Source organism: Amphiura filiformis, chromosome 19 (genome assembly GCF_039555335.1).
Source record: "Amphiura filiformis chromosome 19, Afil_fr2py, whole genome shotgun sequence".
Classification (NCBI taxonomy): Eukaryota; Metazoa; Echinodermata; class Ophiuroidea; order Amphilepidida; family Amphiuridae; genus Amphiura; species Amphiura filiformis.
This window is the reverse complement of record NC_092646.1, coordinates 40797334-40821890: the sequence shown is the minus strand read 5'-3', so window position 1 is coordinate 40821890 and position 24557 is coordinate 40797334. Positions and strand designations below refer to the sequence as shown.

The window sequence follows — 24557 nt, the reverse complement described above, 5'->3', positions numbered from 1 at the left end:
GTTGTTGCACAAAAAGTCCACTTTTTAGCCTAAATACAGTTTTGGAAAAGTATATATTTTATGATGGGAAGTCCATTTCAAGGTTGTCACCTAAATGGCCCATTTTCCCAAAAATCAATACCCCAGTATAAATTCTGGTTATGTGTCTTCTGAAAAAAAAAACAGGCATGAGAAATTTCAGTTTTAAAACCGAATTCAGTTGTTTTTTAGTCAAAATTTCCACAACTTCATTTAATTTCAACCTGCTTTAGGTACTAGTACTTTTTGCCCAATTTTGCGTGCATTTTCAGTTTTTCAGTTTTTTTAAAGGAAAGTGCAGTCACATGCCTGAAAAAAAAAGGGGTGGGGGGTGTAGACATTTTGCATTAAAGAAGTGGGAACACAAGTTTAGATTAAAAAGCTTGAGGAAAAAATGGAACACAAAACAAGGAGCTTGGGAGGCAAAAATGTTTGTCCAAAAATTATTTGAAAAAAGTTATACATGTATCAACAAACAAAAATTCTAAAATACCTGATTTTCTGTGACTGTAAACATTATGCTAAAACCACGTAGATAAAGCTGTCAGCATGGTCAGGTAATGAAAAATAAAAGGTGACCTTGATCTTGATCTGCCAGCGCTGTCTGTGACAATCAAAGCATAAAATGAAAGCAAAACACCAAACAATTAATTAATTCTGTATAGAATGGAATTGTTTGCTTTTTGGTCAATTTGAGCTATTAGGCAATTCCATTTGAAAACCATACACCCTGTATAGAAGACATAATCTTCCACACAGGGAGTGTGAATTTCAAATGGGGTTACCTGAATGGGTGAATCCATTTGAAATCTATAAATAACTACAATAAATTTTTCGGATCTGTGACAGACTCGGGTCCATTACAGTTTGTCCCATGAAATATTGATGAATATACTCTAAAATAATTATTGCTATCTACAGTAGATGTAAAATATACTTTTATTGCACTGGCTTTGCACCTGAAGCACAGGTATTACTATTAGGACTTTTCAATTTTCATGACAGATGGTTCTCTGACGGTAAAACACCAAACGTTGTCTTTGACTTCGTAATGTGTCGTCGTCCAAATTCTACAACATGTGAACAGTCTGACAACGTTTGTGGCAATGATGATACCATTTGATGTTTTACCGTCGCAGAACCATCTGCCGTGGAAATCAAAAACTCCCTACCGCTGTGCAACTGAATTGGGATGTGACTTTTAAAGAAATTAAAGGTTTGTTAAGTATTTCTATAACACATACTGTCATGTGATAACCTTTTTTGGACTTAACATAAAATAAATGTGATTTTTGTGGCCATAAAACAAGTAATCTCCATTTTACTACTAGACCTGCATTTTTACATGTTACGCAAATGGTTTATCAATCGAAATCTAAGATTATGGACTTTTTGGACTTGCGTAAATAAATATAAATGTGATTTTTGATAGCATAAAACAAGGTGTCCCCATTTTACTCCTGGACCGACAGTTTTACAAACTAGTACACAAATGGTTTATGAAATCTAAGATTATGCAAGCAAAATATTTCCCTTTCTGGAGCCAAGCAAGATCTATAAGCAAGATAACTACGAAATCTTGTCATCTAAGAATTCTGACCCCGTATCTACGCATATACGTCTAGCCCTTTTCTATTCACAGATTATCCATTGTATTTCTTTTGTTTAAGGTTCGTTGCCCACACCACTACCTAGAGTAATGGAGGTGGCTAGCTGCCCAGAGACCATTATCAACACAATAGCTCAAGATAACGGTCTCGGGCTGCGAGCTAAACAAAAGGAATACCACAGACATTCTAGAAACACTATGCAAAGGATCACAACATACATGTAGAATCTGAGTTCGTTACTAGTCTCAGGTAGACTTAGAAAACAAATGCATTTACAGCTCAATTTAAATGCAAATGTTACATGGCAAGAGAAAATTATAGAGGGCTACTGCAGTCCGTATAACATTAACAATACTATTTTATAGAACACCACTGGTGCTCAATTAATAAAGATAGTTAAATTTATGCAAATTAAAATTTAATTAGCATAACGAGGTAATACTCATAAATGAAAAGTAACCGTTTAGTTGAATGTATACTCAGTACATGTATATAAACTTGCCATTAGTTTCTAGAAGGGAATCTGTCTTTATCCTTGCCCACCCCAAAAACGCTCAACGGTCCATGCTAATTAGCTACTAGGCAAGAACCCCCCGGGATACTACCCGACCAGGGGAGCTTCGCAACTAACCTGCGGTACTCATTACAAGTCAAGAGGCTGGGAGTGCAAAGCCTTACTGTGACCTACCCATAATGGGGAGCACCATTGGACACACGTTACTAGGTGTTTCAAATATCTGGTTACTCACATTTTTCTAAAATATAAATTTCATGGTGTTGAAACCCTAGAACAAACGTTGACAACTCTTTGCATTATTCACTAATCATTTGAAAAACAACGGTCACGGGGTGAATACACTCCAGCGGATTAAAAACCTACCAAACCACTTCAAATACAAATGTAAATTGAGATCAATAACTATTATTGATTTGATAATGCTGGCGTCTGAGGTGTTAGTGTTTTTAATTCAAGAAAGTACAGTTTGGCATTAAACTTATTTTTAAACAATTATATATACATATTTTGATGCAAACAATTTAATTTTGCTCGCCGTATATGTAAGATAAGCGGTTCAAAACAGACCATTACCAGAAATAATGGGTGTGTTGTTCATGACTGGCTCAATGTTAGTTGGTTTGAGGTTTCGACCCCTATCGGGGTCTCAACCTCAAACCAACTAACATCTCACCAGTCATGAACAACACGCCCATTATTTCTGATAATGGTCTGTTTCTCACCCTTTATCTACTACATAATACACATGTTGCTAAGAGATAGCACATCAGTAAATTATTTATCACAGCTCAATATCAATGAATGAATGCGATGTACTTGGCTCATTTCCTGAACACTTAGTCATTCTTATTATATACACAATCACATTAATGTAGCATAAACAGAAACAGGTGCACAGTACTTTTTTTGTTTACATTCCAAATCAACTGTAAAAATTGATTGAAAGCGGGATGGTCCAATTTTTACATATGTGACCATCCACCACAACTGAGCCCGGATGTCTCCAGTGCCACTATTGAGATATGCTCCATTGAACTTAACAATAAACAATATGAAGCAAAGGATTTATTGACTGTTTTATTGATTTTTCACTACTTAAATGTCAAGTACTATAGACATGATATACATCATTTTAAAGCTAATTTCAAGCAGAATATTTTGGTTGAATATCGCAAAAATGATGATTGGCGACTACAGGGCTCAGTTGTGCTGGATGGTCACATGTGTTTTCTACTGTACATGGATTCCTATCACAAAAACTATCTGATTTTCACCAGGTTCTCTGTCGCAAATAATAAAGGAGACAAGTAGAAAAAGTGATCTCGCCTGGGAATCGAACCCAGGACCTCAGGTTTACGAGACCTGCGCCTTAACCACTGGGCCACGGGAGCTTCATGATTAGGCTGGTTGAAATTTGAACCCATAAGCAGTCACTTAAACTTATCTCCTCCCCGTAAATTTTTCTGTTGTAAATTAAATTTTTCTACTTGTCTCCTTTATTATTTGCGACGGCGAACCTGGTGAAAATTATGTTTATTTATATAATTCCTGTCGATCATTCCACTGTTTTTCCATGTAACTATCTGATTCCATATTTTGAGTCAAATTGCTCCAGCAGTTTTTAGATATTATCTTGAATTAAAAGTATGTATCACAATGGCCCATAGAACAGCACAGGTGGTACACAGGTGTTACATCACCATAAGGATGATATTTATATATTTTTGTTCATATCATCTACAGACAGGAAAAACTAGGAAACATATCTGACAGTATTTGCCAGCGAAGTGTTATGTGTAATCCGATTATTACTATGTCAACTGGATCACGCTTTTGTGTTCTGCACCACAATCAAAAAGACCGCAACACAAAGTCTATGACATGTATGACGAATTCCAAAAGGTGTGTGATCCAGTTACCAAGGAGTTATGTAACCACTTAGCTAGCTGGCGAATTTGGCAAAAATCTATCGTACTGGCCAACTGATCTCGATCACGACTGCATCATGTGATGCTGCGCAGGTTGATCAGCGAATGAGGTGCTGATGTGATGATGACGTGTTTCAACTAGCCAATCAGAACCTGACTTCATGTTTACACCATAAACTGCGCCAAAATAAAAACTGTGAAAGGAATTAGATGCCAAAATCTCAATTTTGAAAGCGGTAAATTGGGGTATGATTCTGTCACCCACCTTAAAGATATTCATGAACAAAAAAAAAGAAGAACAATGTTTCTATTGTCTGTTTCAGGAGTGAAATTTTAATTTTTCATATCTTAGGTCATGCACCAATGAAAATTTCTATTCACTTGCAATATAAAAATAAGTTCAAGTTCAGTATAATTTTATTGTTCCATCAAGTCATACAAAAAACAACAATAAGCATATAATGGAGGGATGGTCAAAAGAGAGCACAGCTCGAGAATATTTGGCCACCCTAAAACAATGAAAAATTGAACTGAGTGCAAAGAGACGATGGACAAGTCACTTGAGACAAGGAAACAAACATGGTGAAAACGACGATAAGACAGGACAAGTGAGACAGACGACGTACGTATGTTGGCATCTAGACAAACGAAATACTGATGAATCAAGACTAATACACATTGAAAAGTATAAAATAATAATTATTTCAATAAACTTTTATACTACAAGAGATTCAGTGGCATGCGCAGCACATTGAAAGTGGGGGGTGGGGGCAGGTTGTTCAGTTCCCCCTAATGGAGTCTGACTAGGAGTGTAAGGTGCGGACGTAGCACCTTTCCCCAGATTTCCCCCGAATGACCAACAAAAGTGGGGGGCTGTGTCCACCCTGCCTCCCTTTGTGCACGCCACTGAAGAGATTACTGATTTGATAAAATAAATAATCGGGGGCCAAACCAGACTTGTTTGTATTGAATATCATGATATTATTATTAATTTTATATTTGATGCAATGAATTATTCATTATATGTGAATGGCTGGTAAGGAACTATCAAAAAATCTTCTGAACGGATAGTTTATAGTAACCCTCAGGTGGATGAGATTATTTTAATATTGAACTTTGTAAGGAATTTGTTGTATTGTTATGATTCCAGTATTTTCCACTGAGAAAACTGATATTACATGTATATGTTTCTCAGTATGTTTCTCTAATATTGATAATGTCAGTTTATGAAACAGATTTTTCACCACCTATTCTTTCCAGGTTGTAAATTGTGTTGGGAGATATCTTACCAAAGAATCTAAAGTCTACACAAAAAGTAACTCAGCTGTTATAAATACGCGTATAGATTCAGAACAAATAATTGTTTCACAATATTTCAACATAAAAAGAAGGATGATTTATTTACGCGCATTTTGATTCCACATTTTGTCCAATTTTGTTCAATATTGACAATACAGCAGTGTTTTGAAAGAAAGATACCCCAATTAAAAAGTTGCAGTTATTTGTATTGATTTGAAGTAAGCGCGAAGATAATGGCGGGCTTTACGTGTTTACAGTGCTGGCATTATAACCATTGATTGCTGTAAACTGCAACTTTTAAATTCGGGTATTTTTCTGTAAAAGCACTACTGTGTTGTTAATATTGATCGACATTTGACGAATGGGGTATCAAAATGCGCGTAAATAAATCATGCTTCTCACTATGTTGAAATATTGTGAAAACAATTACTGAATCTATAGGTGTATTTATAACAGCTGAGTTACTTTTTGTGCAGACTTTATCTTATTTGTAAAAATATCAATGATAGTGACCATCAAATTTTTGTTTCCCTACCATTTCAGGTTGTCCTGCAGGTAGATATGGTCCGTCTTGCGAAAGGATATGTCGTATATGCTACAATGGGGGCGCTTGTCATCACGAGACAGGGGAGTGTATCTGTGCTCCTGGATTCAGTGGAGCAAGTTGTCAACTAGGTAAGTAATATTTTGTATGTCACAACTTGTCCTTTATTCAAATTAATGGGACAAGCTTAACCCCATGAGAACTACCTGCCGATTGGCCAAAATGGATATTGTGTCCAATTTTGAACCAATCAAGGAGGGTATTAATAAAATCATCTGCAAATTACAAGTTTGACGGTGAATAGTTTAAAGCCTAGTCATAATTGGCAATTAAAATGAGCATTTCAAGTTATCAACCAATCAGAAATGCTGTTAGATGACCAGTAGTGTCCAGGGGGTTAATTCAAAAGTGATCAAAGAGATTAGAGAAGGAGAGAAATTTAGCTCTCCTTTGACAATTCTCTCCTTACATTCTATTGTAAATGTTCTAAACAGGCTCCAGAAGTATTTAATGTTCTCCTGCAAATCCTAAAAGACAGTCCCTAGTCCACACACTCCTAGTCTAGAAATAATTGCTTCCACGAATGCACTTTTATAATTTGTATTATTTTTTAGATTTCAAAATATTTATAGAAGTTTTCAAGCCACTTTAAAAATTATACCGGAATTTTGTACATAAAGAAAATTCTAAATATAGAATATTTGCTGGTACCAGCAACATTCTTTAGTACACTACTGCTGATGTAGGTATGAATAAAAACTGTATGATATATAAAAACCTCCTTCTAAATAATTGGCTAGTTGAATTCGGATATAAAGCCAGTCAGCAACCCGGTCCCCGCACTCCGTGCATCCACGGGTATTCATGCTCATCGGTGAACTTTAAAAACACCCCCTTTTGCATCTCATTTCGCGAAGTTTTTAGGGGAAAACACCCCCTTTTTTTTTAGCGATTTCGCGAATTATTTGCCCTTCGACAATACCACTATTTTCGCTAAAACACGAACGATATTTCTAATATACCCTTTTCTGGCAGAAACACGTAGGCTGCTCGATGAAAATACCCTTGTTTGTCAATTTCCCGAACACATGGTTTGAAAAAACACCCCTTTTTTGTGTATTTCGCGAATCGCGTTTCTTCATCTGAAATTTTCGACGAGCATGAATACCCGCGGATGCACGGAGTGCGGGGACCGGGGTCAGCAAGCACAAACTGATTCTACTGAGACCTAGCAGTGTCTGATATTTCACAGATTTGTTGAATTTAGCATTTATATTTGAAGAGTTTTGTTGCAAAACCCCAATATATCCACTTGAACAATTTTGAGAAAACATCAAAAAAATCAAAAAAGTACTGATATATGGGGGTTTGCAACAAAAGCAGTTTTTGGCGAGATGCTTGGGTAGGATGAGCATCCCACCAAAAACTGCTTTTGTTGTAAACCCCCTGTCAGTGATATTTTGCTGATTTTTTTCTGTGTTCTCAAAATTGCTCAAGTGGATGTAAGGGTCTTGCAACAAAGCTCGTCATTTATTGGAGTAATCTAAAGAAGAATCTGACCACAAGCAAAGCTTGAGAACCAATTTGAGATCAGATCTCAGCAAATCGTGATTCTGTAATAAACTTGATCTTAAACCTAAACATCTATAATACCCATTTAATTAGTACTCAATAAGGTGTACTTTGTATCAGGAGCTGGATGGAGGTGTCATCTTGCAAGTGTCAACAAATTGGGCACCAATAATTGGAAATCCATACACCCCCTATGGAAGGCATGACCTCAATCTCCCAATTTCAAATGGGATCTATTGGACTGTTCCAGTTGAAATCCATACACCCCCTATTAAAGGCATGACTTCAATCTCCCACACAGGGAGTGTGAATTTGAAATGGAGTTACTTGAATGAGTTACTCCATTTGAAATCGACACCCCTGTGTGGGACAGTTAAAGTCATACAGGGTGTATGGATTTAAACTGGAATAGGTTGACTTATCTGGCCATTTATAGCAAAATGTGCTATGTGTACTTTTAAAACAATGCAGTGGATTCAAAGAGACTGTATGTGGTTGGCAATGGGCAATTCTGGTTGAAATCCATGCACCCACCTATAAGACATGACCTTAATCTCCCACCCAGTGGTGTAGATTTCAAATAGAGTCACCCATTCAGGTAGACTTATTTTAAATTCACACTCCCTGTTTGGGTGATTAAGGTCATGTGTTTCGTAGGGGAGTATGGGTTTTAACTGGAATAGCCCAGCTGACTTAGTTTGCTTCATTGACTCCCATGGTCCCATTTTTTCAAATAAGCGGTTCATTTCATTTAAAACATTATGAACATTTTATACCTCTGTTGCCAGTGAGTAGTTACTGCGATGTAACCAATGAAGAAAGGCACCAAACAAAAACAAAAAACGTGTGCATTTGCAATGGGTTATTTGCAGTTGATACATATTATGATATATACATACACCCCCTACATGGCAGTTTCAACAAAATGTACTATGTGTACTTTAACAATGCGGTGAATTCAAAATGGACTACACATTGTTGACATTGGGATATTCCAGTTGAAATCCATACACTCCCTGTGGAAGACATGACATTAATCTTGCACACAGGGAGTGTGAATTTCAAATGGGGTTACCTGAATGGATGACTCCATTTGAAATCTTCACCCCCTGTGTGGGAGATTAAAGCCACATGTGTCTTCCATATCACCTTACCAACCTGGTTGCCCACCCCAAATATTTGTGAAAGGGACAAAATGCCCAAAATCAAAAAAAAACATCATGATAACAAATTATTACACAAATTATTTATTATATTTGCTATTATTATATATTATTTATTATATTATTTGTTATATATTATTTAAATATTAATCCAGTATATGGCAGCTATGTTGGTTAAGAATCAAATAATTACTTGGAAACCTCCAGAGGCATGGTATTGATCGTTCATATCAAGTTACTATTATTGCGTGTACTTTTCAAGAGTTCACCAATCCTGGAGAATTGCAACATAGAATGAGCTACATTATTGTGTTTACATAATTATGGAGTATAACACTTCTACAGAATATTGTCATTTCATCATGCGCCCCACCCACTCCCACTGTGTGACACACCCACCCCACCCCACACCCACACCCAGGCAGCCCCACACATAGGTGTAACTGCCGCCTGCAGGCAGTGATATACCAAGTTTTATTGCCATACTGTGGACACAATTAGCTACTAAACCCTGCGACTTACAGTAATGGTATCGCCATGTTGTATGAGACAAGAGATACATTTTATTAACTTATTTAATTAGTGACATTTATCCCACGATGCAATGCAAGTTTTCTGGTAAACAAGTTCCCCAGGTCCTCCAGGGTAATGATATAATGTAAAGTGATACAACACAATATAAAATGATGTAAAAATAGGGGTGTTACAGTCCAGGGGGACTATATGAGGCATGCGCTCAAATGGGTAGGTTATCCACACAAGAAATCCTTAGATTTGGGTCTGTTTTGAAGAGAAAAACCCTCAGATAATGGGTCCCCTTTACAGTAAATTAACTAATTTCTAACCTAAAATCCTGTATTTTCATGCACTACGCACAAAATATAAAAATGTCTTTACAAATTATGTAAAATCAGTAAAAATATGGACTAAGTTTTAAACCAAAATCCTTAGAAATGGGTCCCTAGTTTTGGTTAAATTTCTTTTTAGACATGGGTATGGGTTCGCAGCTCGAGCCCTACATTCCAGGTTTCAGCAAGGGATGTAAAAATCCAAAATAAATGTACCATATTAACTCTATTAAACGCTGGGGTGTTGCATTTTTGAAAAAGGGGCAGTTATTAGAAGTTAATTCAAGGAAAAAAAACTTGTGAAATATGACTTCCGGTTTGAAATTCAACATGGAGGCGACCATACAGGAACCACTTATTGTTACTATCAAATTAGATTATTATGTAAGTGCATTTTTATGCAAGAATGCGATATATTTAGTAAAATATATGAACATTCTAATATAATTCGTCGATGAATTGGATGTGAGCAAGAATAGGATTTGTCCATGCAATTTCGCGATAATAGGCAGTAGGTATTTACATAGCGACTTTAAACATCAAAGCATTTATTCCGCTGCCAAGCTGGCTGCCAATGAATTGTCATTGTGGACAATTAAGAATTAACCTATATGGCCATGTGTCTTGAACTCGCCCCATTTTGCGTTGCGCAGCCTTTTTTGAGCTTATTTACGCCTTCCGAGGTTTAAGTTGACATAAAATGTTAAATATGCACTCCACCCCTTACAAACTATACATTTCCTGAAAGGAAATTGCATGAGGAATCCAAATATACCATTAAAAAAATTGTAGGGGGTATTGTTAATTTGTCCCGACTGAAATTGTCAGCTAAAATTTTACTTTTTCATTTGTTATCTTTCAAGCCATATTTTTTTAACCTCTGCCCCTATCTTTAATTGCTCATCATATTTGAACTCCCCATGAAATTTCCCTTCAGAAAATGTATACTTGTATAGGGGTAGGGCATATATACCTATTTTCTTACTTTTTCGGAAAATGACCTTTAATGACCTTTGTCCTGTGACCTTTGACCCCGCCTTTGAACTAAAACATAGCTTATCTAATACCTCTTTACTTATGGACACTTGGGTCCAAGTTACATGGAGATGGGCGTTTTAATTTGTAAATGGGAGCCATTAAAAAAATATAACGGCAATGCTCATGATGCTGTGTCTTCCATAGGATTTGTACAGCCCGCTTCCTCAGCCACCGCTTCCTCAGCCACCGCCACCCTGAATATTCCAAAAACAAATGGACATATCTCCAACACCCTAAAACACACATTCATGAATTTCGCACAGCATGTAGTATGGAGGTTCAGCTTTAAATTGACACCACATTTATGTCTGTAGTACATGTGGTTTTCAAGTTATAAACATTTTGGCGGAAGGCTCTGGAAAAATGCAACGCCGCCACCCTTTTTGGGTGGCGAGTTCAAAACACATGGCCATATACATATAACTTGCATGATCAGGAAGTTTACAGTTGCCATGAATTGCATGTGACTTTGAACCTGACAAAAGCAAAAATCCCTGAATATTGCAAGTTGCAGTCAAAGAGTTTATACCCAAAGAGTACCAACTCAAAATTGCCCTGTGTGTAACGCAAGAGAAGATAACGCTATGGTAAATCCACCATAGAGATTATACCCAAAGAGTACCAACTCCAAAATTGCCCTGTGCGTAACGCTATGGCAAATCCACCATTTTGGTCTGTCGTTCATAGAGGGCAAATAGTGTACCTCCAGTATTTTTCGGTGTGGCAACAAAAAAAACACCCTGTTCTATGGGCGGGCGGACCTTCAAGTAGGGTCAGGTTTTTTTTAGCAAATGACTAGACAATTACAAAAATCTGTAACTAAATTACTATTTTTTGCAGTTTTTAACCTTCGTTTTGCTATGATGCATTTTCTTTCAGTCAAAATAAATCTACTTTTTGCCCAAAACAGCTGATTTTACATGCATACAACAATTTTGGCAAACTCTGTTCTTTTTAAAAGCTAAAAACGGTTGATTCTACATACATGCATAGTTGCATACAGCAAATAAAGATAAAAATATCTCAAAAATAGAAAATCCGAGTTGTTTGGGCCTGTAGAACAGGGTTTTTTTTTGTCGCCTTAGAGCCTTACAAAGGTTTGTGCACTACAGTTAACATTGATGTTTTGATGGATCCAAGTGTGTGCAAATATTGGATCCAACACATAATAATGATAAAATTGGATGCTTTACGCCCAATATTTATTTGTCTCGCTATGAGTTTTAAAATATAATTGGACTCGACTTCATCTTGTCCAATATTTTAAAACTCATAGCTCATGGGCTCAACCATTCCAATTTTATATCAAAGTTTGCCAGGTGCTTACCTAATATCCGGCGGTACACTATTTGCCTTCTATGATTGGCACGTAAACATGGCAGAGGCGGTTCTCTTTGGTTCTACCTCATTGGTTATGGTGCATGAGCAATGACATCATCAGAATTGTATCAAGGGACTTCAAATAGGTGCTTTATGTTAGTGAAAGTTTGACAATGACATTGACTGCCTTTGTGTTCTTGATTTATTTCCTGGTGTGGGGAAGTCCCATGCTTTTATTTGTCACAGAACAGGTATTTAGGCGTAAATTGGAGCAGTTAAGGTGGCATGCAGGATCATTCAAATTGGGAAATTTTAGAGATTGTTTTGTATTGTATCTTTAAACGCAATGATGATAAGCATATAAAAGTATACATTTTCAGAAAGGAAATGATTCAAAGAATCTGACTATTACAGCAGATTTCTGCAAAAATCAGCAGTTTTTGAGAAAAGTGCCAAAATTGATTTTCCATGCCAATGACCCGGTCGCGGAGGGCAACACTTTTTTTGGCCTTATTTTGTGTTCTGATAGTCAGTGAAATGAAGTAGCTTAATTTACTGCTTGGCTAGCAGGCCATGCAATATTTGTGATACAATCTATTTTTAGTTCAAGTTTAAAAGGTTTTTGTCATTACTAAATTATACAGTCTTTCCTTTTCCACAAAATTGACATACATAATTAGAAATCATGAAGGATGTTTCTGGAAGAAAAGTTTATTACTCATTTATAATGTTTTAAAGAACATTTGAAATGCCATTTAGCCACATAACTCATATGGTAATTATGGTTGGTCCATTTTGATCCTTGTTTAGTAGTTTTTTTTATAAATTGCATGCGAAGTGGGCCAAAGGCATAATAGAAAAAGATATACTCTCTAAATGTGAAAGAGTGAAAAATCACTCAAAAAGAGTGAAATCTCACTCTTTCAAAGAGCCATCTGAGTGACAACTCTTTTAGAGTGAAGCTCACTCTCAAGAAAGAGTGAAAAAATTCACTCCGGAAAAGAGTGAATCAGAAAAGAGCATTTATTTATTTATTTATTTATTCATTTAGGCCTATTTTATATACAAGAATATCACAGCAGTTCATATTAATAGCTACTATGTGCTTTAAATTGTTGTGAGGCTAGGCCCCAGGTTAGGGTAGGGCCCGGTCTAGGAATATTGAACTGGTCTAAAGCTTAAGCACATACACAATGTGTCCAACTTCAGTGTGGGATGAATGATGAAAAACTATGGATTTAGTGAAGCTAATAGTCAAACTGTTCAATGGTGAGTACACTTAGGTGTAGGACATAACACTTGGCAAATACCATGTTTACCAAGTTACGGTCACAGTCTGGAGAAGCGTGATGCGGCGTAACCTACATAAGCTTACATATGCGTACATGTAAACCGGCACACAAACTGCTCACATATGACTTAAGCTTACTGCGCCGTTGTCTCCAGACCAAGTGTATACTTGCTACGAGTTATGACCTACACATAAATGTAATCACTATTGAGTATGCTGTCTATTTCTTCATCAAATCCGCTTATTTTTCGCCATTCATTCACACACTGTTTGCCATTTTGTTACACAAGTTCAACAAACATCGGCCGATTTTCGGCGCTTCTGATTGGCTGACAGTTCACTCCAAGAAAGAGTGAGATTTTGCGCCACTTTTGAGCGAAAGTGAGGTTCACTCGAAATCATGAGTGAAATTATGTGTACTGTTTTCACTCTTTTAGAGCTAAAACCCACTCTTTTAGAGCTAACTTAAATTCACTCTGAAATTCAGAGTGGTTTTTCACTCTTTTACATTTAGAGAGTATCTCACAAAGCCCTTGATTTTTTTTTCAACTAAAAAAACATGTAACACATAGCCTTTAGGCCTATACCAAATTCATCTGTTTTTACTTTCAATCAATATTTATGAGGGAAATTCCCTAACAAATTCCCTAACACAAATATTACGCATTAGTACATAGTACATGTGATCCCACGGCAGGTTTCTTGGTATACCCAATTTGTGATTGAATCATTTAACCAGAAAATAGTTTCACAGTTGACTTGTGGCATAGTGTAACCTATGATCTAACAAATACCACAACACTGCCATCTCAACATGTAATGTATATCTACTTTGTTAATTACTAGTAGATCATAAGGCCTAAACAATTGTTTGATGATTGGCGTAATACAGGGGTGTGAGAGACCAGATATTTATCTGTTTTCAGATATTTTTTTTCAACTTTCAGATATTTTTCTACATTTGTTGTGTACAAAAGTATGTATGGTTTAAGTAATTTCAGATTTTTAAAGCTAAAAACAGATATTTTTTTAAAGACACACTTTCAGGTCTGGTAACATAAAAAAATATGGTGGGTAGGTAGGGTCAGGCCTACTTTTAGGGTTGGTCAGGTTATGCCAATCGACCAATTTTTTAGGCCTAATGGAAGCGGAGTGATTCAAAAGTACTTGCTACCCATGTAAAAATAAAATGTTGTATTTGCTATGTTTTTGCTGAACCATGAAATTGTATCAGCCTATATAAGTGTAGGTTACTTGCTTACTTACTGACTAACCTTTTGGTCTGAAATGGACATATCTTGAAATGCCACAAAGGCATCTCATCATGTAGGGAATGATGAAAAAACTTGGTATCCATATGCACAGAACAAGTTAGACCAGGGCTATGGAGGTTAGACTTAGACAGGGATCCCTTTAGTCTTTTATTTTACTCCTTACGTGGTAGCAAAGTCCTAACAATTATTTATAGCTAGCTAATATCAAGCTACATGGGTTTGCCTTTAACAGGATCTATAAAAATATTGAGAATAAGGTATGTAATATCAAAAAGTTCCTTCTCTTTAGGACTAATCTCCATACTTAGAACAGGTCTTGTTTTATTATGCAGAGTTGTCTCATAAACGTGAGCGCATAGCAATATGAAATCAGTTTTCTTGCATAGATCAGCCCATTTTGGCCCTTTCTTTTTCAAATAAGCAAGAATAACAATGAAAAATAAGGTATTGCATGCAAATAACTCATGATGCTTGATTGTGCTACTAATTGTAATGCAACTTGCACATTTAAATGTCCACAAATTTGATCTATTTTGTCATTTTGCACATTTTATAGGTGCCAGTGAATTTCTGGTTTGCAATTTACGAAATCCATGCAAATATGCTGGTCATTATTTTAATTGCAAAATAGATATCTACTAGGAACAGAGAAGATGAGAAGACTCATGAAGTAATTAAGTAGCTTAACAATTGTGACAATTTGTTGATCACAGAGCTTTGCTGTGGTATTAATTTGAAAAGGCTTTAATTTCAACTGGTCAATTCTCTTAAAAGAGTTTCTAGATGATTGCATTTTTCTAAAGGATTGTGAGCAATAAGAGAAAAAAATTGCTGGTGTTACAGCAGATGGCAAGCAGGAAAAACCTGCCAAGTGTGGGTTTTCTGCCATTTTGAACTGGTATAATAATTGGAAGTGTTGAACCATAGATTAAACAAACATGATTCATAACAAAGGTTATACAAAGGAGAAATAAAACCAATACTGTAGCAAAGATCTGAACAGGGAAAGGGCAAGTGTGTTGAACATTTTGTGTGTGTTTTTCTGTTGGTATTGTTTTAAGGGCTGGGGTATGAACGTTTGGACAGTATTTATTTTGGGACATTAGAGCACATCAGACATATCGAATTGCATTCTGAATACGAAGAATGTCATTCTGATATCAAATAATTTTGATTTTTGAAATTGCAATTTAATACACATTTTATGGCAAATCATTAAAATTGATATTTTTGATATTTAACAGTACTTGAAGTAAACTTTATAAATCTGATGATTTATACTTAAAGTGTATTTAGGTGGGATGAAAAGCCGACGATCAATTGAAAATTTTGACCTTTGGTATTGAAGATATGGATTTTTTTCCCAAAACACAAAAAAAATTAGGTCATTTTGGGAAAAAAATCCATATCTTCAATATGAAAGGTCAAAATTTTCAATTGACCGTCGGCTTTTCCTCCTGCTACATACACTTTAAGAATATATCATTAGATTTATATAATTTACCGAGGACTGTATTATATCAAAATTTGAAAAATATCAAATTTTTATAATTTGTCATAAAATTTGTATTATATTGTGATTTTCAAAAAATGAAAATTATTTGATATCAGAAAGACATGCTTCGTATTCAGAATGCAATTCGATAGGTCTGGGGTGCTCTCAGGTCCCACAAAAAATACTGTCGAAACCCAATAAACGCTCATTTTAGATCCCTTAATGGTAGGCGGCAATGTCAGATAGAAAAGATTGGATTATACCACTTCAAGATACATATTGTGTTCTATAATAGATACATTTTATGTTCTATAATTGTATTATGTGTTTTGTGGCATAGCCTCACCAAAGCATAGTTTTTATAGTCAATAATTTGTTGTATATCAATTGTTCTGTTGCTGTGTGAATAGTATGTGAGAAAAGGCACTTGCAAATCAATTATTTTGATTTTAGAATAAAATAATCCCTTTGGTGTTGTTTGTGTGACAAAATCTGCAAGTTTTGAATAAAATTTTGGGATCCTGAGATTGAATTCAGCCAATCAGCAAATCTAATCAGCAGTTCTAACTATTGGGCAATTCCATTTGAAATTCACATCCCTTATGGAAAACATGTCCTTGATATTCCACACAGGGGGTGTAGACTTCAAATGGAGTCACCAATTCAGGTAACCCCATTTGAAATTTGGACTCACTGTGTGGAAGATTAAGGCCATGTTTTCCATAGGGTGTGTGGAATTCACAACATATAACTACTCTAACTGGCCTTAAGATGGTACTACACCCCTTGATAAATTTGTGACTATTTTTGTATTTTTCTTAAAAAATAATAACACACTGGTAATAAAAGTTATGTATATTTCAGTGACTCTAGACAAGCAGTACCTTATTTATGATAAGAAAAGAGGTACCGCTAGAATGTACCTCATTTCTTAACATATAATGAACCACTTGTCTTGAATCACTGAAATTTAAGTGAAGTAATTGGATTCCTTAGCCCTATAATATACATAACTTTTATTACCAGTGTGTAGTTATTTTTTGAGAAAAATGCAAAATTAGTCACAAAATTGATCAGGGGGTGTAGTACCACCTTAAGTTAACTAAATTGATCTTCAGTCCTAATTGTTGTTCACAGTATTTATTTGTGTAGCGCCATTGTTCAAATTGCCCCAGTAATTTTAATTACACTTGTTCCGGTGCTTGTTATCAAATTAAATATTCGCATCCTTGCTGTTCAATTTTCTGCTCTACATCATTTTCATAGAATTATTTTGGTCATTTCATTCAGCCATGGTATTCTTGATCTTTAGTAGTTATTACCATTTCACAATGCACTTGAAAAACTCATTTTCCACTTGGCTATTATAATATTAAGCAAATAGTGAAAAAGCTATATATGTGACCCATTCTGACAAAACCAGGAACAAGTCACATTTTTAACATTTCATGATTTGAATAAAAAGCACATGACAATAAGCGTCAAAATGATACCAAAATTATATACATAGCATCAATACTTTTCAAGATATGGATAATTTTGTAAATGATACCTTGATATATTTGCTGAACTGCTATTCTGAGTAATGGGCTAATTAGTTTCCTGCTTTACACCAGATTGAATAGGGATTATCATATGTCAACTGTCAATTATTGATTAAATAAACCTCTTTTAATAAGTACTTTCAAGGATTGTGAAAGTCCACTCAGTCCCAAGGTCAAATACCATGAAATTAAGAATTCCAAAATTTGATTTTTTTTTTTGAATGGGAATGGGTGGGAATGTCATCTTTAAAGGCCTATAACTCAAAAACATGTCTGGCAACTTGTTCCGGGTTTTGTTGGAGCTGGTCACATATGTGCTATACATTTATAGTTGGGGGAAAGCTGTGTGCTATCTGACAACTATATTGAGTCTCCTCAAGTTCAGAAGTGAAATAGGTGCATGTTTTGCTGCTGGGTGCAGTATTGAATCATGCATATTAAGTTAATCATGTAGAGCATACACGCACACGTACAAGGGTGGTTTGCCAACACACCGCAAAAAAAAGTATTGACGTCACTACCAAACTTGAAGTAAACCTAAGAATAAAATAATTTGTTATATACCAATCTATTTCCATGCAATTATGCATGCAGTTTTGTAACATTTTTTGCTTAAAAAAATTAGGCTAGCAATTGTTGTACAAGTTGCTATCTTCAGAAGATAGCAAATTATAGCTTACTCCACAAAATTGAGGTTTGCTCATTTCCCTTATGTCAAGGTGCCCTTATATCAAGTATGAGGCAAAGGCACCAAGCACCAACAGCAATGTGCCTCAGCTGATCTGTGGATAGAAGGCTAACAAAGAAACCTTATGTCTCAGCTGACATGCGTTTTGTGGTGCAAATTTGTTTCAGAGAAATGGCCAATACATATATATTTTTTCAAATATACACTAAAATTTTGGGTAAAAATCTTTTGCCTTACAAAAACCAGGCTAGTGACTGTTGTACAACTTGCTATCTTCAGTAGATAACAAATTATAGCTTTGCTCCACAAAATAGAAGTTTGCTCATGTCAAGGTGCCCTATATCAAGTATGAGGCAAAGGCACCAAGCACCAACAGCAATGCGCTTCTGCTGATCTGTGGATATAAGGCCAACAAAGAAACCTTATGTCTCAGCTGATGTGCCTTTTGTGGTCCACATTTTTCTCAGAGAAATGAACAATTATTTTTTCAAATATACCCCCAAATATTGATAAACATATGTTTTAAAAGCATTAGGTTGTAGATTTATGTAAAAAAAAACTTTTCAGGATATGTCAAAAATGTTTTTTCTGGAATTTCCAAAATTAGGATTGGTATTCATTTGTACAGTAAAAAAAACAAAAACTTTTTTCCAGATTTTCAAGATTAGGGTCGATCGGTGCAGGACAAGTAAACAATCTTTTATTTTTTCTTGCCTTATATACAAACGCACAGGTGGACAAATAAAGCTGCCAAGAATAATCAACTTACGTTTCAAGTTTTCAAATAAAAGTGGTCACTAATTATTCGAAATTCTGCAAATCATTTACTGACCAGTGCCATTCAGTATATTGCAATATTTGCCAAAATGCCTTGTTAGTTGTACTCATTGTTAGGTAATTAGTTTCAAGTTTTCAAATAAAAGTGGTCACCAATTGTTTGAAAATCTGCAAATAATCATTTACTGACCAGAGCAGTTCAGGCATATTGCGATATCTACCAAAATGCCTTGTTAGTTGTACCCATTGTTAGGTAATTGTCTTGTGTACTGTAAATAAACAAATAATTATCCAGAATTAGCTTGTTTGTGTTGTTATTGTTGTTCGGTAAGTTTGCTAGCGGAAACAATGCCCTTAGTTTTGTTGCACCTTTTCATTCAAAATTATAAGGTGTGCATAATGAAAAATACTATAGTATTTCAAGGACAGTTCTCTTACACAAAGTTGACCTTTTTGAACTTTTTAATTAGCCATTTTTTGTATAAGATTTGAATAATTTTTTAGAAAATATCAGCATAATTACACAAGTTTTCAGAGAAGTTTGTTACTTGATTGTCACTTTAATGCATGTGCACCTTACACTGCACAGAAGCAGAGTTCTGATTGAATCGTGCCTTTAAAAGCTATGAAATATTGATACCTCATGCACTAAACAAGCTGTGTAGCATCGCGTTAACCCTGGCGTGATTGGTTATTTTTATGCGTTTAAAGCAACGTATCAGCAATGGCCAGTGCCAAACTTTCCTTGTAGAAACTGTAGTGGTATATGAAAAACGTTATACCCAAAGATTACCGACTCAAAATTACCCCATTTGTAATGCTATGGTAAATCCGCTGTATTGTTTTGTCGCTCATGGAGGATAATACTAGTGTACCTCCAGCATTTTTTGGCAAGATACCAAAATCAAACAATAATTTGCATCTTTAGGATTGGGCATTACAAAGGTGCGCGTATTCAGCCCTTAGCAGGCATTTTAGGCACAACATGTTACATGCAGAACAGTGGCGTGCGCAAAGGGGGGGGGGGGCAGGGGGGCAATGGCTCCCCACTTTTGTTGGTCATTCGGGGGAAAAACATCAAAAATGTCAAAATTCGGGGGGAAAACGTCAAAAACATCAAAATTTGCCCCCTCACACTCCTAATCAGACTCCATTCGGGGGAACTGAACAACCTGGCCCCCCACTTTCAATGTGCTGTGCACGCCACTGATACAGAACGTAAGCAACTGACACAGTCTAACTCGAAGTAGGCACATAGCGAAACAGTCCAGAGGTACACTATTTTGCCCTCCATGAATTACACGCAAGCACGACAGAGTCAGTACTCTCTGCTTCTACATTAATGATGTTTATTGATAGATGAGCATTAATGAGATCCTCATTTGAAAAGGGTTGCCAAAAATTTTCAGCCCAAATCGTGGGTTAAATTATCAAAAAGTCACCCAATTATTATTAATAACCATTGGTTTCTATGAGACAGGAAACCGCCGAAAGTCACAGAGCAAATGTTGAAAAGTCATCCAATTTTTTGCTTAACCGTTGGTTTCAATGAGCAGCGATGGGACAGGAAATTATCAAAAGTTGCAAGATAAATCTTCAAAAGTCGCCCAATTGGGCTACCAATTCATGGGTTTGGCAAGCCTTCATTTGATAGATGTGTCAAGGCTAATAATAACACATACTAGCTTTGTCCCCATATATTGATTGATTTTCTGTTCTCATTTGAACTAAATAATATGTTTGCAAAATTAAGGTTAATGTATACTCTTATTGTTGTTTTACTAATGATAGAGTAGTCAATAGTTATAAATAGCATTGTTGTCCTTGTGCTTGAAATGCATTGATAGTGCTCTAAGGTGTGTATTTTTGCAGTATTAATATTTACTTTTGTTTGCAATTTGAACTCTTCGGAGCAGTTTTATGGTTTCTTATAATCCCAATGTGTTATTCCAGTTGAAATCCACACTACCCCTGTGGAAAATGTTGGAAATATCTTCCACAGGGGGAGTATGTATGATATCTACTGAAGATAACATTCCGAGTAATTTGGTGCACTCAGTACAGTTGGAGCAAGCTATCTACTGAAGATAGCATTCAGAATAATTTGAGTTCAGTAGAAGCATGCTGTCTACTGAAGATAGCATTCAGAGTAGGAGTATGCTATCTACTGAAGATAACATACAGAGAAATTTGAAGTATCAGTTCAGTAGGAGTGTGCTATCTACTGAATATAGCTTTCAGAGTAGGAACATGCTATCTACTGAAGATAGCATTCAGAGGAATTTGATGCACTCAGTTCAGTATGAGTTTGCTATCTACTGAAGATAGCATTCAGAGTAATTTATTATACATCAGTTCTGTTGGAGTATGCTATCTACTGAAGAAAGCATGTAGCATATGAACATGCTATCTACTGAAGATAGCATTCAGAGTCATTTGATGCACTCAGTTCAGTATGAGTTTGCTATCTACTGAAGATAGCATTCAGAGTAATTTATTATAAACACAGCCAAAAAAGAAAGTCTCCAGTAGTTCCATCCCCATTTAATCAGAGTCTGATGAGTTTATGGCAAAATAATTTATATAATAGTTTTCTATACACTTTCCTTCAAATGTTGATACCAAATTTGATATCAAAAGTTTAATCATCGTGAGCATAGAAACCGTTGTTTGGAAATTCGCGCAATTTTAAAAATGACATAGGAATTGTATCACGTAGCAGAGCTAGCGTGAGTACCAAGAATTACGTCGCCTGAATAGGCCGGCAGGTTAAAGGTTTACCCATGCATGTCAAAATGCAAATCAAATAACCCGCTCTTTCAATTGTGCGCAGGCAAGTGGCAATGATTCATGTCGGGTTGCTTCAGGCCACATAATAAGCTGATACCATGCATTGGATTTTGCGTGGTCAATTCGTAATTTGTCATTTTTTTTTTTGCACGAATTTCCAAACAACGGCTCCTATGCTCATGATGATTAAATTTTTATATCAAATTTGGTATTAACGTTTGAGGGAAAGTGTATAGAAAACTATTATATAAATTATTTTGCCATAAACTCATCAGACTCTGATTAAATGGGGATGGAACTAATGGAGACTTTCTTTTTTGGCTGTGTTTACATCAGTTCTGTTGGAGTATGCTATCTACTGAAGAAAGCATGTAGCATATGAACATGCTATCTACTGAAGATAGCATTCAGAGTCATTTGATGCACTCAGTTCAGTAGAAGTATGATATATACTGAAGATAGCATATTTTAGAGTAATACAAAGCACTCAGTTCAGTATTAGAAGTATGCTAATTGCTATCTACTGAAGATAGCATTTGGAGTATTTCAGAGTAGTTTGATGCATTCATTTGAGTTGCATTCTACTTTCAGTTCTATTCTATGTTGATAATCAGCAGCATCCAAACAGTTTTCAAAAGGTACCGTATATACCTTTTCATATTGAGTAATTCTGATAAAACCCGAAGCATGAAATAATTTCCCCTATCGTGTGCGCACAAAAGTACCTCTTCAGCATCATGTACAGTGCGAAGTTCCAATGTGTAACAGGCATCATAAACTATGATGAACTTTCGACGGTCAACTATGAACGAGAGAGGTACTTTTGCAAAGGATACTCAATGTGCAGTCAAGCGTGTGGTGGTATGTCTTGTGTATAAGAGACTGACCTGTGGAAGAGGTGATGCATAAACAAAACGATCTGTAAAAAAATTTCAAATACTGGATAGATGATGAATAATAGCTTGAATGCTGTATTGATAAGAAGGTCAAGACTTACAGTAAACACAGACATGTGTAGATCTATAGAAAGTCTATTTAAAATGCACTATGCATTAAAAGCCCCATCGCTCTGTCAGGATTCCAAGTACTGTTTATAGTCATGTCTGTAATTACTTCACAGGTTATTGTAAGGAGGTCAATAATAATTGAAGTGCTAGTATTAACGTGTATCAAAGTCTGTAGAAACTCCTTATTGTCTGAGTTTCTAATGCATATTGGTTCAGAAGCTCTACTATAATTTTGGCAAGATAGTCAAGTACTACCTGTGTGCCCAGGACCTATTCCTGCTGGGGGTGTAGGGGGGTGCTCAGAAGGGCTTTCAGTTTTATGCCGGGGGGTTTAATGGCTAAAATAGCCAAAAACGGCTGATTTTCAATGATTTTTAACAATGTGTGGGGAGGGGCCTTCAGCCCCCAAAGCCCCACTGGACACGCCACTGAGTACCCAGGTTCAATATTTCAAAGTATATAGTGACTCACAGGTAGGAGTTACTGTTTACGCCTATGGGCTTTTTAACTGTTTACGCCTATGGGCTTTTTAGTATAATTAAGTATTCATGTATATTATTAGTAAGTGTGTGAATTAGTATCCAATGGTAGATAATTGCAGGTTTGAAAATGGTTATAGTTATGCAAAGCTGATGTTGTCAGTACCTCAATAACATTTTGAAAATTAATAGCTGATAACATTATGATTTAGCTATTTTAGCAGGTGGTCCCCAAAGTCCCCTTGGATCCACTACTGACATTGGACATCAGGAACTAATTTCATATGTCCCTCCTCTCTTAAATTGCCCGATTGAATATTCAATCAAAAAGATTGAATTTTCAATCTCGCGAATCGTTTTCGACTGTATATTTAGTCGGGTGATTTGATTTTTTTCACTCAAAAGGAGTGATTCTCAATCTTTTACAATCTTTTAGCGATTAAAGTTAGGGGCAAATCTTTATTCGATTGAATTTTCAGTAGAAAGGATTGATTTTCATTGTTTTCAATCTTTTGCTGCCCCAAATTAGGGACAAGTCCTTTCCAGTTGAAAAAAAGATTGAGAATGTTCACTTTAAAACAGTTTGAAATCTCATTCCAAACATATGTACACATGTCATTTGGCAGTACATTATAGGAGTAACACTTGATTAGATAGTGAAATCAGTCTACATAGAGAGTGAAAACAAAAAAACATTTCAATCTATTTTTCAATCTATTTAGATTGATTCCTATCATCAATCGTTAAAAGTTTGACATATTTCAATCGGGCAATTTAAGGGGCGCAGCACTAATTCAGCGCCCATAGGATAACGTGTGATTTCGCCTACTTGAGCGCCATTTCTGGCGCCCCTGCAATACTTGGCAAAATAAATTTGGTATCAAATTAAAGCTCTGTTTCTCTAGATTCTAAAACTTTTGTCGGCATATATCGATGACCATTGACTTTTTTCGCTAATTTGCGGTGCAAAAAAAAAATAGCTAAAAATATACTAAAATCACCACTCACATTTCAAAACCGGGTTTCTCTTAATCCGCCACAGAGAATTGCTTTTGAGATCAATTGTCCAGTTTTTATCTGCATGTTATCATTAAAGACTCTTGTCGAATTCATATGAGCCGATATTGAGTGATTTAAAGTGAACATGTCGGTAGATATGGTCGCTACAATCTCATATTCACTATGGACTATATTAGCGAATTTCGTTGTTACATAAAATGCGGAGTGATTTAGTGTTGCGCCCTCTTATAAGGTGTTAAAAGTTTTCAAAATCCACATTTATTACTCATTAAGTAAACTATAGAAAATTTGAAGCTCAACACCGAAGATTTCATGTCTCTGCGACATTCCGTTCA

At 35.8% G+C, this 24557-nt stretch overlaps 1 protein-coding gene across 1 annotated transcript in view; it reads left to right on the top strand.

Annotated features, from left to right (window-relative positions):
* The window catches only part of LOC140141304 (phosphatidylinositol phosphatase PTPRQ-like), a 177717-nt gene that overhangs the window by 71949 nt on the left and 81211 nt on the right, over positions 1-24557 (top strand). Inside the window, exon 4 of the mRNA XM_072163131.1 lies at positions 5916-6047. Within this exon, the coding sequence (XP_072019232.1) occupies positions 5916-6047 (132 nt within the window). The remainder of the gene's footprint in view (positions 1-5915; positions 6048-24557) is intronic.